Here is an 18,883-nt window from a genome sequence, read left to right as displayed (position 1 = left end):
TGGCATCATGGCGTACCAGCGGGCGATCACACATGCCAATAATACTGCATGGATGCTGGATTAAAGGGATCGCTCTGTATATGCTCCAGGACTTTAGATGCCTCTTGCTAGCAGCCCTAATGGTGGAAATGACCACCGGGAATCACCCATTTATGAAAGTGTATCTATAAATCTGGCCCGCCATCACCAGTCCACTATTACAGGATGTCACGTCCGCACCTTGCCTGCTGACGAGCTTCTGCAGCTGCTGATCCAAGTACTCCTGACGCTTGGTCAGAGCGTTCAACCATTTCCTCTTCAGTCTGTCCAAGTCCCGGTCCTGGAAGAAAAGAACCAAACACATCAGGTCCCTCACAGCAATAGTCTACATCAGTGTTCCCCAACTCCGGTCCTCAAGAGCCACCAACAGGTCATGTTTTCAGGATTTCCTTAGTATTGCACAGGTGATGCAATTGTCACCTGTGCAATACTAAGGAAATCCTGAAAACATGACCTGTTGGTGGCTCTTGAGGACCGGAGTTGGGGAACACTGGTCTACATAATAACCTGCTGAATCACGGCCATGCGTGGCCCCCACTGGATAGACTGAATCCGCTCTACCTATAACAATATGGCTCCCTGACCATCAGACTCATAGGAGATGCCATCTGTAGTGAGGCACCAATAGTCCGGCCTTGCAGAGTCGAGATCAAAGCAGAACTGGAGACGTTCAGCCGTGATGGCAGCTCTGTAGTCAGTTTCCAGGCCTGGTGTCGGGGAATCCAGTTTACAGGCCTGGGGTCGGGGAATCCAGTTTCCAGGCCTGGGGTCGGGGAATCCAGTTTCCAGGCCTGGGGTCAGAATCCAGTTTCCTGGTCTGGGGTCAGAATCCAGTTTCCTGGTCTGGGGTCAGAATCCAGTTTCCTGGTCTGGGGTCAGAATCCAGTTTCCTGGTCTGGGGTCAGAATAAGTTTAGGGGACTGGTCTGGGGTCTGAACGAGCTTAGGGACACTTATCTGGGATCTGAGATTGTAAGGAATTGGCCTGGGGTCTGAACAAGTTGTGAGCCCCAAGCGATTGTAACCCTATCCCTTCCACAATCCTGCTGATCCCGTTAGGTCACCCCATGGCTTTCTAGAGTAGTTGGTGTATCTGGAATGGTCCGTTGCTCTGGTCCGGCGTCTGCCTCCTCCACGCACAGGAATGTCCGCGAGTCACACCGTAGCACAATATCTATTTTGCTTTATCACGTCCTGTTTTTAGAGTCTAGTTTTGTTTAAATACGGGGAGATGAGTGTGCAGATATTCTACAGAAACTGAAATAATGCACTGAAACTCATGTCGGGGGACACAATGGTCAGATGGTTTCAGCCTTTTGTCCTCCGGGAGATAAGGAGTCAACAGGGGATTTTTCATAATTTAAGAAGACCTGGCTTTTACTTGTGCCCTCTCAATATCCTCCTCGTGTGTCAGTCTTCACTGCAGTTCTGGCATTTCATTCAGAAGCTTATCCAAGAAGTATAATTTCTCCTTGCGGAGATCGACATGCTAAGCATGCCTAGATGAGGAGACTTATAGCCGCAATGCTCCTCTGGGTAATATGCTAATTATGCAAATTGTCTCTTCAGCGAGGAAGAGAGCTAGAACTCTAGTGCCACCTATTGGAAGGTAGCAATCCTACAAGTCAATGTCGACCCTTTAACGAGCCTTGTCACATGACTTAGGATAATAGCATAATTAGCATATTACCCAGAGGAGCATTGCGGCTTTAATGCTTATAATGTGCACTGAAGTGTACAGAGACATACACCTTTTACTTCTAGCACGGTGACTGGCAGCATTAGGTCAGGGCATGAAGCCCCCTGGGTGGCCCGCGCTCCTTGCATTTTAAAGGACCCTTGGAGGAACATTTCCAGCTTTAGTAATTGGGTGGCAGTAAATAAATCCCAGATCAAACACTGACAGGGTCGATAAAAACGTGAAGCAGCATTAATGACCTGTAATGTGGAAGGCCTTGAAGGCCGAGGAATCACACGGGGGAGAGAGCGTCAGGAGCGGAGTGAATGAGACGAGCCATAAAATACTGGATTATGACTGTCCTGAAATGTGCGGAGAGAAGAGATGGTCGTAAACCGGGGGTGCTGCCGGGCCGAGGAGCCTGGTGGCACAGAACCAAGCCCGACAAGGTTACTGCAAAGTCGCTCATGTAATGGCGTCTTCTCATAATGACGGGATGAGGTGGGTGAGGCAGGATAGCGGAAACTTATGCCGAAGCGCAGTACATTTGTTCCTGTCCCCTTTAATGTAGTACACTGCGTGCAGAATTATTCGGCAAGGTGTATTTTGATCACATGATCCTTTTTATACATGTCGTCCTACTCCAAGCTGTTCAGGCTTGAGAGCCAACTACCAATTAAGTAAATCAGGTGATGTGCATCTCTGTAATGAGGAGGGGTGTTGTCTAATTACATCAGAACCCTATATAAGGTGTGCTTCATTATTAGGCAACTTCCTTTCCTTTGGCAAAATGGGTCAGAAGAGAGATGTGACGGGCTCTGAAAAGTCCAAAGATGTCTTGCAGAGGGATGCAGCAGTGTTGAAATAGCCAAACTTTTGAAGCGTGATCACTGAACAATCAAGCGTTTCATGGCAAATACCCAACAGGGTCGCAAAAAGCGTGTTGGCCAAAAAAAGGCGCAAAATAACTGCCCATGAATTGAGGAAAATCAAGCGTGAAGATGCCACTTGCCACCAGTTTTGCCATATTTCAGAGCTGCAACGTTACTGGAGTAACAAAAAGCACAAGGCGTGCGATACTCAGGGACATGGCCAAGGTAAGGAAGGCTGAAAACGACCACCTGTGAACAAGAAACATAAGATATTTCTTGGCCCAGTCTTGATGTTTTATCTTAAGACTGACTTTTCTAAGGTTTTCTGGACTGATGAAATGAGAGTGACTCTTGATGGGCCAGATGGATGGACCAGAGGCTGGATCAGTAAAGGGCAGAGAGCTCCACTCCGACTCAGAGCCAGCAAGGTGGAGGTGGGGGACTGGTATGGGCTGGGATCATCAAAGATGAACTTGTGGGACCTTTTCGGGTTGAGGATGGAGTGAAGCTCAACTCCCAGACCTACTGCCAGTTTCTGGAAGACAACTTCTTCAAGCAGTGGTACAGGAAGAAGTCGGTATCGTTCAGGAAAAACATGATTTTCATGCAGGACAATGCTCCATCACATGCCTCCAACTACTCCACAGCGTGGCTGGCCGGGAAAGGTCTCAAAGAAGAAAAAATAATGACATGGCCCCCTTTGTTCACCTGATCTGAACCCCATAGAGAACCTGTGGTCCCTCATAAAATGTGAGATCTACAGGGAGGGAAAACAGTCCACCTCTCGGAACAGTGTCTGGAGGCTGTGGTGGCTGCTGCACGTGATGTTGGTCGTAAACAGATCAAGCAACTGACAGAATCTATGGATGGAGGCTGCCGAGTGTCATCATAAAGAAAGGGGGCTATATTGGTCACTCATTTTTGGGGGTTTTATTTTTGCATGTCAGAAATGTTTATTTCTAAATTTTGTGCAGTTATATTGGTTTACCTGGTGAAAATACACAAGTGAGATGGGAATATATTCGGTTTTTATTAAGTTGCCTAATAATTCTACACAGTAATAGTTACCTGCACAAGCAGATATCCTCCTAAGATAGGCAAATCTAAAAAAACCCACTCCAACTTCCAAAAATATTAAGCTTTGATATTTATGAGTCTTTTGGGTTGATTGAGAACATGGTTGTTGATCATTAATAAAAATAATCCTCTAAAATACAACTTGCCTAATAATTCTGCACACAGAGTACTGTTATTTATGAAAACGTAGTGGACACTTACTAATATCCGCCTTCATTTGTGCTTGGGCTGCCTGTCATCCGATAAAAGCGGAGTACGTACCGCTGTAACTATAGGATGGCCGCCATGTGCTCCGCGTGCCGGGCAGGAGACGACTCTGACCGAGTTTGCAGACAAAGACTGAACTCAAACGTAGCTGGGAGCAGTCACCTTTACAGATCAAACCCCAAAACAGGTTGCCCGGGTCAGCGGTCTGGTCGCCCGGGTCAGCGGTCTAGTCGCCCGGGTCAGCGGTCTAGTCGCCCGGGTCAGCGGTCTAGTCGCCCGGGTCAGCGGTCTAGTCGCCCGGGTCAGCGGTCTAGTCGCCCGGGTCAGCGGTCTAGTCGCCCGGGTCAGCGGTCTAGTCGCCCGGGTCAGCGGTCTAGTCGCCCGGGTCAGCGGTCTAGTCGCCCGGGTCAGCGGTCTAGTCGCCCGGGTCAGCGGTCTAGTCGCCCGGGTCAGCGGTCTAGTCGCCCGGGTCAGCGGTCTAGTCGCCCGGGTCAGCGGTCTAGTCGCCCGGGTCAGCGGTCTAGTCGCCCGGGTCAGCGGTCTAGTCGCCCGGGTCAGCGGTCTAGTCGCCCGGGTCAGCGGTCTAGTCGCCCGGGTCAGCGGTCTAGTCGCCCGGGTCAGCGGTCTAGTCGCCCGGGTCAGCGGTCTAGTCGCCCGGGTCAGCGGTCTAGTCGCCCGGGTCAGCGGTCTAGTCGCCCGGGTCAGCGGTCTAGTCGCCCGGGTCAGCGGTCTAGTCGCCCGGGTCAGCGGTCTAGTCGCCCGGGTCAGCGGTCTAGTCGCCCGGGTCAGCGGTCTAGTCGCCCGGGTCAGCGGTCTAGTCGCCCGGGTCAGCGGTCTAGTCGCCCGGGTCAGCGGTCTAGTCGCCCGGGTCAGCGGTCTAGTCGCCCGGGTCAGCGGTCTAGTCGCCCGGGTCAGCGGTCTAGTCGCCCGGGTCAGCGGTCTAGTCGCCCGGGTCAGCGGTCTAGTCGCCCGGGTCAGCGGTCTAGTCGCCCGGGTCAGCGGTCTAGTCGCCCGGGTCAGCGGTCTAGTCGACCGGGTCAGCGGTCTAGTCGCCCGGGTCAGCGGTCTAGTCGCCCGGGTCAGCGGTCTAGTCGCCCGGGTCAGCGGTCTAGTCGCCCGGGTCAGCGGTCTAGTCGCCCGGGTCAGCGGTCTAGTCGACCGGGTCAGCGGTCTAGTCGACCGGGTCAGCGGTCTAGTCGACCGGGTCAGCGGTCTAGTCGACCGGGTCAGCGGTCTAGTCGACCGGGTCAGCGGTCTAGTCGACCGGGTCAGCGGTCTAGTCTACCGGGTCAGCGGTCTAGTCAACCGGGTCAGCGGTCTAGTCAACCAAGTCAATGATTTGGTCGCCATTGTAACCTGGTTTTACCAACCTGATTCAAAACAAAGGACAGATATTAGAGTAAAGCGTCCCGAAATCGCCTAAGTGTTTGGTGTAAGGTGAACTAAAGCATATGGGGAGATAGAGAAATATTTACCTGGTAGCTGTCAATATCTTCTCCACCATCCTGCAAGACAAAATATAGAGGTGGAGAGATAAAAAAACATAGTGTCGTGTGAAAGTATTCACCCCCAGTTGGCATTTTTCACATTTTTCTACCTCACAACCTGGAATTTCACTGTTGCTTTTGAGGGTTTACATCAGTTCATGTAAAGAACATGCCTACAACTGTGAACATTTCTTTTTATTTTGAAGCAAACAACAAATAGAAAAAAATAACTGAAAACTTGAGTGTGCAAAACTATTCACCCCCCTAAAGTCAGTACTTTGTAGAGCCTCCTTCTGCAGCAATTACAGCTGCAAGTCACTTTGGATAAGTCTCGATCAGCTTTCAACATTTTGCCATTGGGATTTTTGCCTAACCCTCAAGGCAAAACTGCTCCAGCTCCTTCACATTAGAGGTTTCCTCTGGTGAACAGCGATCTTCACGTCTGACCACAGATTGTCCATTGGATTAAGGTCTGGGCTTCGACTAGTCCACTCCACAACATTTATACGTTTCCCCTTAAACCAGTCGAGTGTTGGTTTAGCAGTATGTCTTGTTGGAAGGTGAACCTCTGTCCCAGTCTCAAATTACTGACAGACTGAAATAGGTTTTGCTTAAGATTATCCCGGTGTTTCGCACCATCCATCTTCCCCTCGGCTCGGACCACTTTTGCCTGTCGCTGCTGACAAAAAACATACCCACAGCATGAAGCTGCCACCACCATGTTTCACTGTGAGGACGGTGTTCTTGGGGTGATGACCTGTGTTCGTTTGGCGCCAGACATAGCTTTTACCTTGGTGGTGAAAAAGTTCAACTTTGGTCTCATCTGACCACAGCACCTTCCGCCATACATTTGGGGAGTCTCCCATATGTCTTATTGACAAACACAAAACAAGCCTTACAATTTGTGTGACATTACCTAGAACTAGACGTCCCTCAAAAAATGATGAAAAGACAAGATGAACAGGGAGACTACCAAGAGGCTGACAGTAACATTAAAGGAGCTGCAGGAATTTCTGACCAGTCCTCATTGTGTCCTGCATGCGACTACAATCTCCTGTATTCTTCATACTGTATGTGTGGTCTGTGGGGTTGGATGTCAAGATCATAGACTTGAGTTACAAATAAAAACATCCAAGCCCGGCTATAATTTGTTAAAACCTCCATCAAGTCTGCTAAAAACAGGAAACGTGTTATGGTCGGATGAGATAGAGGTTGAACTTTTTGGCCATAATTAGAAAAGGTGCAAAACAAACACTGAGCATCTTCAACAGAACACCATTCCCACAGTGAGGCATGGTGGAGGCCGCGTAGTGCTGAAACTGGGCCTTTAGTCAAAGTGGAGGGAATTATGAACAACTCCAATTACCAGTCGGTTTTGCAACAAAACTTTCAGGTCTCTGCTAAAAAGGAATTTCCCCTTTCAGAACCACAAGTGACCTCCAAAACTACAAAAGAATGGCTTCTCTAGAAAAATCACAGCTTTGGAATGGCCCAGCCTGATTCCACACGTGAACCCAAGTGACAATCTATTGGTGACCTGAGGAGGGCGATGTACACAGGAGATGCCCCCTGTAATCTGACAGATATGGAGCTACTGCAAGGAAGATGGGACAAAGATCACCAATTCTAGGTGTGCCTTGGGACTTCAACAAAATATTAATTTAAGGGTGTGACTATTTATACAACCACATAATTTTACTTCTTTATTTTTCTTTGAGATTTCAGTTTATTTCTCAAAGGATTTGTGCAGATTATGGGCGACATTAAAGGCGAAAAAAGTTCTGAAATTATCATTTCTTCTTGAAGGGGCGTGTAGACTTTTTACATCCTCTGTAGATACAAGATAGATTAACAGATATGAAATCGATGGCTAGATAACATGACATCTCTCACCTGATGATGCACATCTTGCCCCTTGCCGGTCTTGGCGTGCACTATTTTCACGCACCCCACGGACACGGACAGTATGGAGTCCTCTATTAGCGGTAGTGTTCCCGAGTCTTGTACGGATCGCACCTCCACCTGCAGACGCCGAGATTGCCCCTGTGCGGAGAAGGACACAGACATATTACCCTGCAGCCCTGTGCTGGAAATAAGCAAGGAATTATCAATGGTTCTGGATTATCAGATGTCAGATTACTGGAAATTTTCTATCCAAATAGGACGGCAGGATTGGAAAAGCCAAACCTAAGATGTGTCCTCCGACGATCACCTGTGCTGGAACTTATGTCCCATGTGCCCCTCTGATGGGTGGTGTAGGGGCAGATGACGGCAGGTTTTGGGTGGTGTAGGGGCAGATGAAGGCAGGTTTTGGGTGGTGTAGGGGCAGATGAAGGCAGGTTTTGGGTGGAGTAGGGGCAGATGACGGCGGGTTTTGGGTGGAGTAGGGGCAGATGACGGCAGATTTTGGGTGGAGTAGGGGCAGATGACGGCAGGTTTTGGGTGGAGTAGGGGCAGATGACGGCAGGTTTTGGGTGGTTTAGGGACAGATGACGGCAGGTTTTGGGTGGTATAGGGGCAGATGACGGCAGGTTTTGGGTGGTGTAGGGACAGATGACGGCAGGTTTTGGGTGGTATAGGGGCAGATGACGGCAGGTTTTGGGTGGTGTAGGGACAGATGACGGCAGGTTTTGGGTGGTGTAGGGACAGATGACAGCATTTCTTGGGTAGTGTAGGGGAAGATGACGGCAGGTTTTGGGTGGTGTAGGGACAGATGACGGCAGGTTTTGGGTGGTGTAGGGACAGATGACGGCAGGTTTTGGGTGGTGTAGGGGCAGATGACGGCAGGTTTTGGGTGGTGTAGGGGAAGATGACGGCAGGTTTTGGGTGGTGTAGGGACAGATGACGGCATTTCTTGGGTAGTGTAGGGGAAGATGACGGCAGGTTTTGGGTGGTGTAGGGGCAGATGACGGCAGGTTTTGGGTAGTGTAGGGGAAGATGACGGCAGGTTTTGGGTGGTGTAGGGACAGATGACGGCATTTCTTGGGTAGTGTAGGGGAAGATGACGGCAGGTTTTGGGTGGTGTAGGGGCAGATGACGGCAGGTTTTGAGTGGTGTAGGGGCAGATGATGGCAGGTTTTGGGTGGTGTAGGAGCAGATGACGGCAGGTTTTGAGTGGTGTAGGGGCAGATGATGGCAGGTTTTGGGTGGTGTAGGGACAGATGACGGCAGGTTTTGGGTGGTGTAGGGGCAGATGACGGCACATTTTGGGTGGTGTAGGGACAGATGACGGCACATTTTGGGTGGTGTAGGGACAGATGACGGCAGGTTATGGGTGGTGTAGGGGCAGATGACGGCAGGTTATGGGTGGTGTAGGGGCAGATGACGGCAGGTTTTGGGTGTTGTAGGGGCAGATGACGGCAGGTTTTGGGTGGTGTAGGGGCAGATGACGGCAGGTTTTGGGTGGTGTAGGGACAGATGACGGCATTTCTTGGGTAGTGTAGGGGAAGATGACGGCAGGTTTTGGGTGGTGTAGGGGCAGATGATGGCAGGTTTTGGGTGGTGTAGGGGCAGATGACGGCAGGTTTTGGGTGGTGTAGGGACAGATGACGGCATTTCTTGGGTAGTGTAGGGGCAGATGACGGCAGGTTTTGGGTGGTGTAGGGGCAGGTTTTGGGTGGTGTAGGGGCAGATGACGGCAGGTTTTGGGTGGTGTAGGGAAAGATGACGGCACATTTTGGGTGGTGTAGGAAAAGATGACGGCAGGTTTTGGGTGGTGTAGGGGAAGATGACGGCAGGTTTTGGGTGGTGTAGGGGCAGATGACGGCAGGTTTTGGGTGGTGTAGGGGCCGATGACGGCACATTTTGGGTGATGTAGGGACAGATGACGGCACATTTTGGGTGGTGTAGGGACAGATGACGGCAGGTTATGGGTGGTGTAGGGGCAGATGACGGCAGGTTTTGGGTGGTGTAGGGGCAGATGACGGCAGGTTTTGGGTGGTGTAGGGGCAGATGACGGCAGGTTTTGGGTGGTGTAGGGACAGATGACGGCAGGTTATGGGTGGTGTAGGGGCAGATGACGGCAGGTTTTGGGTGGTGTAGGGACAGATGACGGCATTTCTTGGGTAGTGTAGGGGAAGATGACGGCAGGTTTTGGGTGGTGTAGGGGCCGATGACGGCATTTCTTGGGTAGCGTAGGGGAAGATGACGGCAGGTTTTGGGTGGTGTAGGGGCAGATGATGGCAGGTTTTGGGTGGTGTAGGGGAAGATGACGGCAGGTTTTGGGTGGTGTAGGGGCCGATGACGGCATTTCTTGGGTAGCGTAGGGGAAGATGACGGCAGGTTTTGGGTGGTGTAGGGGCAGATGAAGGCAGGTTTAGGGTGGTGTAGGGGCAGATGACGGCAGGTTTTGGGTGGTGTAGGGGCAGATGACGGCAGGTTTTGGGGTCACAGCTGACATATCAGTGAGCGCCACTATTACGGCGCTGACACGGAGCCGTACAGGAATGTTTCTTCCCGCAGAGAGGCGGCTAATGTGAATTACTGGCTAATTAGCTCTAAACTTTAGGGAAAAATTAACAAAATAGCGCAGACAGTAATTGCAGCAACAAGGTGAGGGAAATTGGTTATTACCGAGCTAGGGAGCAATTAACCGCGGCTCAGACGTTTCCTGGCAGCTCCTGGGAGAGTCGTTCACTGCGCGCGCGTCTAATCCTCCGCTCCGGCAACAAACACAGGTAAACGCTTCCCTCATTACCTCCATTACCGCTGCCACTCAGCAAATTCATTACCCTGGTAAGGAGCTACAGATGGGAGGAGAGGGCTAATCAGGGGTATCGTCCGCTCTGCTGACTCCGAGGAAGATGGCTGACATTAACGTCGTCTCCGAACAACTAATACCCACAACTGAAGAAAATACGAATAAACTTCCTACAATCCAGAATCTGATCGCTGCCGAATTATCAGAGGAATATAGAAATCTATAGAAACTACTTAACGAGCGCTCGACACTTCAGAGTCAGCAGCTGCGCTGTCAGACGTCCGGACCCCCATAGATGGTGATCGTCTGGGGGTCGGAGGGGATGAGAGGGAACCGCAGAGTCTTATCCAGAGCAGAAGTGCCGTGGATTTAGGGACTCAGAAGGCCGAATCTGCCCTGGAGCTGGGGATAATATGGCAGCGCCACACACAAGGAAAGTAACAAAAACCAAAGCCAACATGAGAGCGCACCGCCATTCCTAACCCGGTCCCATGAAGAAAAATATCTTAAAAAAAAAAAAAAGTAAACATTGTGAAGTTCTCGTTAGTCAGAGAAATGTGATAAAAGGGCACATTTTTTTTTTGCTTTGTATTTTACCCCCTAAAAAGCAAAACATAAAAAAATTGAGAAAAATTAGGACCAAGTATCATAATCAAAAATTTATATATTTCAATAGTGGCGAAGGGGGGCCGGCAGAGCCGCAGCAGGGCGAAGGGGGGCCGGCAGAGCCGCAGCAGGGCGAAGGGGGGCCGGCAGAGCCGCAGCAGGGCGAAGGGGGGGCGGATGAGCCGCAGCAGGGCGAAGGGGGCCGGCTGAGCCGCAGCAGGGCGAAGGGGGCCGGCTGAGCCGCAGCAGGGCGAAGGGGGCCGGCTGAGCCGCAGCAGGGCGAAGGGGGCCGGCTGAGCCGCAGCAGGGCGAAGGGGGCCGGCTGAGCCGCAGCAGGGCGAAGGGGGCCGGCTGAGCCGCAGCAGGGCGAAGGGGGCCGGCTGAGCCGCAGCAGGGCGAAGGGGGCCGGCTGAGCCGCAGCAGGGCGAAGGGGGCCGGCTGAGCCGCAGCAGGGCGAAGGGGGCCGGCTGAGCCGCAGCAGGGCGAAGGGGGCCGGCTGAGCCGCAGCAGGGCGAAGGGGGCCGGCTGAGCCGCAGCAGGGCGAAGGGGGCCGGCTGAGCCGCAGCAGGGCGAAGGGAGCCGGCTGAGCCGCAGCAGGGCGAAGGGGGCCGGCTGAGCCGCAGCAGGGCGAAGGGGGCCGGCTGAGCCGCAGCAGGGCGAAGGGGGCCGGCTGAGCCGCAGCAGGGCGAAGGGGGCCGGCTGAGCCGCAGCAGGGCGAAGGGGGCCGGCTGAGCCGCAGCAGGGCGAAGGGGGCCGGCTGAGCCGCAGCAGGGCGAAGGGGGCCGGCTGAGCCGCAGCAGGGCGAAGGGGGCCGGCTGAGCCGCAGCAGGGCGAAGGGGGCCGGCTGAGCCGCAGCAGGGCGAAGGGGGCCGGCTGAGCCGCAGCAGGGCGAAGGGGGCCGGCTGAGCCGCAGCAGGGCGAAGGGGGCCGGCTGAGCCGCAGCAGGGCGAAGGGGGCCGGCTGAGCCGCAGCAGGGCGAAGATCCTTCTGTAAAATCTGTATTCGTTGAAGGCAGATTTTGCCTTTACTGAAACAGGAGAAGAGAGCTGGTGCTTACAGAGTTCTATGGAGGGGAAGGAGCTGCAAGCTCCATAGAACTTTATGAGCACCAACTGTTATCTCCTATCTCAGTAATGGGAAAGTCTGTGTTCAGTCCAGGAGGAGAACAGTTGATTTCTTTGATGAGAATCTTTTTAATATATATCTTATTTTCACCTGTACTATTTAACACTGGGTACTGTTTAGGAATTCAGTCCCAATAATGATCTACAAAACACTCAAAGATGTCTTAAAGGGGTTGTCCCAACTTAGAAAGTTATCCCCGATCCACAGGAAAGATGGTAACTTGCTAAAAGCTGAGGGTCCTACCGCTCAGACTAACAAAGCAGTGTTACCCTTAGAGCATACAAAGAGTGTTTAACAGTAACTAGTGCAGTAACTAGTAACTAGCAGACCAGTCAGATATTGGGGTGTAGTACCTGTCTCAGCTGGTAGATGCCTCCTGTCTGAACATCTTTGGCCGGGATGACTTCCACAGGACAGAACTCTCCATTTTCATTCAGTTCTAAGATCTGGATCCACAATTCAACCTTCCGGGTGACCTCACTCCATCTGAAAACATGGATGGACATAGTAAAAAAAATAAAAATGTACATTTCCCGTTTACCGCGGCTCACTTTTCAGCTTTGCGCTACAGACTGAGCCAGAATGAGCAGAGTCATTTCATTATGATTTTAGGGAGTGTGAATTAAAAGGTGCTGTCCATTACCTTAACTAAGTCTTTTTTTTCTCTTTAATCACGTTCAAGGGCATAAGGACAGCGGTGTGTGACTGCGACCAGGCCCGTGGTCCTTGGACACACATTCAGCTGAAAAGGATTATGGAGCGGAAAGCAGTCGGCTCCCTGAAAGCCCTCCAGGATGAGGCCAGGACAGGGACATTATTATAGGATGGGAGCCAGGACGGGGACATTATTACAGGATGAGGCCAGGACGGGGACATTATTACAGGATGGGAGCCAGGACGGGGACATTATTACAGGATGAGGCCAGGACGGGGACATTATTACAGGATGGGAGCCAGGACGGGGACATTATTACAGGATGGGAGCCAGGACGGGGACATTATTACAGGATGGGAGCCAGGACGGGGACATTATTACAGGATGGGAGCCAGGACGGGGACATTATTACAGGATGGGAGCCAGGACGGGGACATTATTACAGGATGGGAGCCTGGACGGGGACATTATTACAGGATGGGAGCCAGGACGGGGACATTATTACAGGATGGGAGCCAGGACGGGGACATTATTACAGGATGGGAGCCAGGACGGGGACATTATTACAGGATGAGGCCAGGACAGGGGACATTATTACAGGATGGGAGCCAGGACGGGGACATTATTACAGGATGAGGCCAGGACGGGGACATTATTACAGGATGAGGCCAGGACAGGGACATTATTACAGGACGAGGCCAGGACGGGGGACATTATTACAGGATGGGAGCAAAGACGGGGACATTATTACAGGATGGGAGCCAGGACGGGGATATTATTACAGGATGGGAGCCAGGACGGGGACATTATTACAGGATGGGAGCCAGGACGGGGACATTATTACAGGATGAGGCCAGGACGGGGGACATTATTACAGGATGGGAGCCAGGACGGGGACATTATTACAGGATGAGGCCAGGACGGGGACATTATTACAGGATGGGTGCCAGGACGGGGACATTATTACAGGATGGGTGCCAGGACGGGGGACATTTTTACAGGATATGGGGAGCCAGGACGGGGGACATTTTTACAGGATATGGGGAGCCAGGACGGGGACATTATTACATGATGGGAGCCAGGACGGGGGACATTATTACAGGATGTGGGCCAGGACGGGGGACATTATTACAGGATGAGGCCAGGACGGGGGACATTATTACAGGATGTGGGCCAGGACGGGGGACATTATTACAGGATGAGGCCAGGACGGGGGACATTATTACAGGATGGGAGCCAGGACGGGGACATTATTACAGGATGAGGCCAGGACGGGGACATTATTACAGGATGGGTGCCAGGACGGGGGACATTATTACAGGATATGGGGAGCCAGGACGGGGACATTATTACAGGATGGGAGCCAGGACGGGGACATTATTACAGGATGGTAGCCAGGACGAGGACATTATTACAGGATGGGAGCCAGGACGGGGGACATTATTACAGCATGTGGGCCAGGACGGGGGACATTATTACAGGATGGGTGCCAGGATGGGGACATTATTACAGGATGGGGGCCAGGACGGGGGACATTATTACAGGATGGGAGCCAGGAAGAGGAACATTATTACAGGATGGGGGCCAAATCAGGGAACATTATTAAAGAAAAGAGGTTAAACTGAGGACGTTATTAACAGGATGGAGGCCAGGATGTTGGACATTATTACTATTACTGTGCAGAGGCCAAAATGAGGAACATGTATTTTTAGTAGCAAGTGAGGGACATTATTACTGTATGGGGGCCAGAGCAGGGGACATATTACTCCACAATGGGAGGCACTTGTGGAGGGCGCTGTAGAAGTGATCAGTCATACATGTCTGTGTGTTATTTTCTGGAGAGACGAGACCTTGTTGGAAAAATCATAACAGTCTGCGTCGGATGAAGAACAAAAAGCAAAAACGAATGATTTCATTAAGAAACTGTATGACTACTATATAAAAGAATTAGTTAGAAAATTATCTTATTACCGCACCTTCTTTGTGATTCTACACTGCTCAAAAAAGCTAAAGGGAACACTAAAATCCCACATCCTAGATATCACTGAATGAAATATTCCAGTTGCAAATATTTATTTGTTACATAGTGGAATGTGTTGAGAACAATAAAATGTAAAAATAATCAAAAATGAATATCCCATGGAGGTCTGGATTTGGAATGATGCTCAAAATCAAAGTGAAAAATGAAATTACAGCCTGACCCAACACAAGGAAAAGATGCTCAGTAGTGTGTTGTTGCCCTCCTACGGCCCCCTCCACGTCTCCTGGTGTACCTGCCTGTCTCCTGTTATCTGCTCCATGCTCTGGACACTGTGCTACCCTTTTTGCCACAGCTCGCATTGATGTGCCATCCTGGATGAGCTGCACTACCTGAGCCACTTCTGTGGGTTGTAGACGCCGCTTCATGCTACTGTAACTCTAGGGGTGAGAGCAATGACAAAATGCAAAAGTGACCAAAACATCATCCAAAAAGGATGAGAACAGAGAAATGGTCTGTGATCACCCCCTGAAGAACCACTCCTTTATAGGGGTTGTATTGCTAATTGCGGATCGTTTCTATCCGTTGTCCATTCCATTTGCTTTTAAATTGAATAACAATTGGTGTTGCTTCATGACTGGACAGGTTGATTTCACAAAGGTGCGATTGATATGGAGTTGCATTGTGTTGTTTAAGTGTTCCCTTTATTTTTTTGAGCAGTGTATATTTTATCTATGTATAGTACCTAAAATGTTACATGGGCCCATGAAAATAACCAATATGCTGGTGGTGGCTCAGGTCCATATTTTGCACCTGTGTCCCAGTTATTCCACCATAAAGCGCATACATGTAGACAATATAAAAAGAACCTATGTGCCTCCAAGATGACCACCTCCACTACCCAACCAAGAGTCAATATCAGGGGTAGAAAAATAAAATTACACAGGTGATAAATATCCCGGCTCACCTGTCTCGTAAGCTGCGCGTTTTCGCCTGGATTATACCCAGGTCCCACAAGGCCGGATTCTTACGAGGGTCGTTAGTTTTGTGTCCATAAACTTCAATGGCCAACGCTCCTTCGGCTAAATATTCCAAGAAATCTTCCGTGATGCCAACTGAAAACTCCTAAATGGGCAAGAGATAGATGACGCGAATGAGGGCGAGAATTTATCTGCCACAGTCTATGGGTTGGGGTTTGTACAAGGCCCATGACATGCGGCGGTGCTGCTGCACAGGGAACAGCCGGCCTCCTCTCCTGTGCACCAGACCTGAATCTGCCGCTCCATAACTAATAATGGAATAATTACAATACCTGATGATTAGAGCTATGATCTGGTCACAACTTCTTACATGATGCCTTGGCAATGGCATCACTGCACACGTACAGTACTGTGCAAAAGTATTAGACAGGTGAGGAGGGAAATGATGCACAGCAGGAACGACCACTGTGACCACGACCACAAACTCTTCCACTGTACAGTAATTACCAGAACTATTGGCTGCAGACAGTCATATTAGGGAGCAGCTGAGCGCCACAGTACAAGTGATGGAAATAGAATATTTCTGCATGTGATTTACACACGCCGCTGCACTTACTTTACAGTGATCAAACACGACCATGCACTGAGGCTCCTTGCTGATCGGAGAGGATGTGCTGGGGTCCACCTCAGGGGCCACCATGACTGGCTCCAGTTGATCGTAGAAAGTATAATGGCAGAACACAAAGTTGGTAAGATGCTGAGGTAAGCCGGTGGCCTGCAAGACTTTAACCTGAAAAGACACAGAAGACGACATGAGAAGTAATTCTTCCACCTGCACATGGACTGTCCTACGCCAGCCGGCCGGCATGGACCTCTCTATGAAGCCAAGACTCAATGTCAATGATGAGTGTGAACCCAAAAAGAAGACATCAAACAGATCCTACTGTAACAGCAAGCGGGCAACGGCATGACCCTACAGGGAACGGGGAGCAGAAGACAACATCTCAATATAAAGAGGTCACCTCCGAAATACAAATAGGCCATCAAGTCCAGGCCAGACGCCAACTGAACAATCATGAGGCGGTCTCTAAAAATTAGGAAGCAGAATTGCTGCTGTGGGAGCTCATTCTGGAATTTGTCAAGGTCAGTCAGCGGGGCGACAAGCGGGTAAGAAAAGGGAAATTACTGCCGACTGCATGTACGACCAGGAGGACGAACGCACTACAAAGATCCTGATTACATGCGGTATTATACTCCAGAGCTGCACTCACTATTCTGCTGGTGCAGTCACTGTGTACATACATTACTGATCCTGAGTTACATCCTGTATTATACCCCAGAGCTGCACTCACTATTCTGCTGGTGCAGTCACTGTGTACATACATTACTGATCCTGACTTACTTCCTGTATTATACCCCAGAGCTGCACTCACTATTCTGCTGGTGCAGTCACTGTGTACATACATTACATTACTGATCCTGAATTACCTCCTGTATTATACCTCAGAGCTGCACTCACTATTCTGCTGGTGCAGTCACTGTGTACATACATTACATTACTGATCCTGAGTTACATCCTGTATTATACTCCAGAGCTGCACTCACTATTCTGCTGGTGCAGTCACTGTGTACATACATTACTGATCCTGAGTTACATCCTGTATTATACTCCAGAGCTGCACTCACTATTCTGCTGGTGCAGTCACTGCGTACATACATTACATTACTGACCCTGAGTTACATCCTGTATTATACCCCAGAGAGCTGCACTCACTATTCTGCTGGTGCAGTCACTGTGGACATACATTACATTACTGATCCTGAGTTACATCCTGTATTATACTCCAGAGCTGCACTCACTATTCTGCTGGTGCAGTCACTGTGTACATACATTACTGATCCTGAGTTACATCCTGTATTATACTCCAGAGCTGCACTCACTATTCTGCTGGTGCAGTCACTGTGTACATACATTACATTACTGATCCTGAGTTACATTCTGTATTATACCCCAGAGCTGCACTCACTATTCTGCTGGTGCAGTCGCTGTGTACATACGTTACATTACTGATCCTGAGTTACATCCTGTATTATACCCCAGAGCTGCACTCACTATTCTGCTGGTGCAGTCACTGTGTACATACATTACATTACTGATCCTGAGTTACATCCTGTATTATACTCCAGAGCTGCACTCACTATTCTGCTGGTGCAGTCACTGTGTACATACATTACTCATCCTGAGTTACATCCTGTATTATACCCCAGAGCTGCACTCACTATTCTGCTGCTCACTATACCCGTGCTGCGGTGCCTATAGGATGGTGTTCCTGTATACACCCTTTAAGTACATGTACACCCTGTTGCAGTGTCGGTGTAGCCAGGTCATACACACAGGACACTCTCTGGTCATCTACAATTCCCGGCCATCCACGATCACCTCCACAGTAAGGTTAGGTAATGTTTCTATTCACTGACATGGAGCAGAGGTCTTGACTTTGGATAGAGATGAAACCCCAAGTAGATAATAAAGTTGCAAAAATTTTAATGATGCAATGATTAAATCTTGCCCCCATTATCTCCTCTGCCAGGTGACAGGACCCCAGTACTATACATGGCCCATGGTACAGGGGAGCGCATACAGATACTGGGACCCGGAAACCTCTGGACTGTGTTTTTCTTGGCTTGCACTATGTGGCGGTGATTTATAAATGTGTCCATAGAAGTGATCTGCAGAGCTGTAATTACTCTGCCCTGGTCACAGGTGGGCAGAGATCGCTGGCAGCTCCTCCTGACACACTGGGGTCAATCAGATGCAGGATGTAAAAGTAATGTGTGTCCGGAGGTCTCGCTCCGCTGCTGCCCCCGAGCCGCTTACCGGAACGGAGGAAATATCTGCAGCATCAGCAAGGACATCGCTGCCCTCAATATCTCCGCACAGCGCAGTGGGGGTGCAGGCAGAGGACGAGCGCCGGACTCGAGCCCTCCATACAACTCACCTCTGCTGCCACCACACCCGCCGCTCGTCTGTGATATTTGGGGAGCAGTCAGGCGACCCCCCAATTCTGGGCTATAAAACAGATATGGGAGATCGGAGACCGTGAAAAGGTTCCCACAGCAGCACAGAGTATGTCAGGGAAAAGGTGCTCCGGTCTTTTTGGCAGGTTGCAGACTGAGGGTCACATACTGGAAGGAGTAAAGAGTTTCTAGAGCCACGTTGTATTTTAGCAGAGGGGTGTGCTGATTATTTGGAGAAGTTGCGGACTGATGACTAAATGATTGATAGGGAAGCACAGAGTATTTCAGGAGAGGTCGGCGCAGGCTTGGCGTTACAAGCTGGAAAGAGATGGGGTTCACAATAGCACAGAGTATTTTAGCAAAGGGGCATGCTACGCATTTGGGGTGGTTGTGCACTGGATGGCTAAATACTGGATGGGTAAAGATTCTCCAGCAGCACAGAGTATTTTAGGAGAGGGATGTG

The 18,883-nt window shown here is 50.5% G+C and overlaps 1 protein-coding gene across 2 annotated transcripts in view; it reads right to left on the bottom strand.

The window, feature by feature from the left end:
• KIF13B (kinesin family member 13B) overlaps positions 1 to 18,883 on the bottom strand; it is a 158,273-nt gene that overhangs the window by 51,781 nt on the left and 87,609 nt on the right. For both annotated transcript variants that reach the window (XM_077291730.1, XM_077291729.1), the window contains exons 22-27: positions 16,019 to 16,192; positions 15,390 to 15,547; positions 12,143 to 12,275; positions 7,253 to 7,402; positions 5,348 to 5,377; positions 220 to 319 (exon numbers count right to left, since the gene is read on the bottom strand). In XM_077291730.1, coding sequence (XP_077147845.1) covers positions 220 to 319; positions 5,348 to 5,377; positions 7,253 to 7,402; positions 12,143 to 12,275; positions 15,390 to 15,547; positions 16,019 to 16,192 — 745 coding nt within the window. The remainder of the gene's footprint in view (positions 1 to 219; positions 320 to 5,347; positions 5,378 to 7,252; positions 7,403 to 12,142; positions 12,276 to 15,389; positions 15,548 to 16,018; positions 16,193 to 18,883) is intronic.

Source organism: Ranitomeya variabilis, chromosome 2, assembly GCF_051348905.1.
Source record: "Ranitomeya variabilis isolate aRanVar5 chromosome 2, aRanVar5.hap1, whole genome shotgun sequence".
NCBI lineage: Eukaryota > Metazoa > Chordata > Amphibia > Anura > Dendrobatidae > Ranitomeya > Ranitomeya variabilis.
This window is presented reverse-complemented; position numbering and strand designations above follow the sequence as displayed.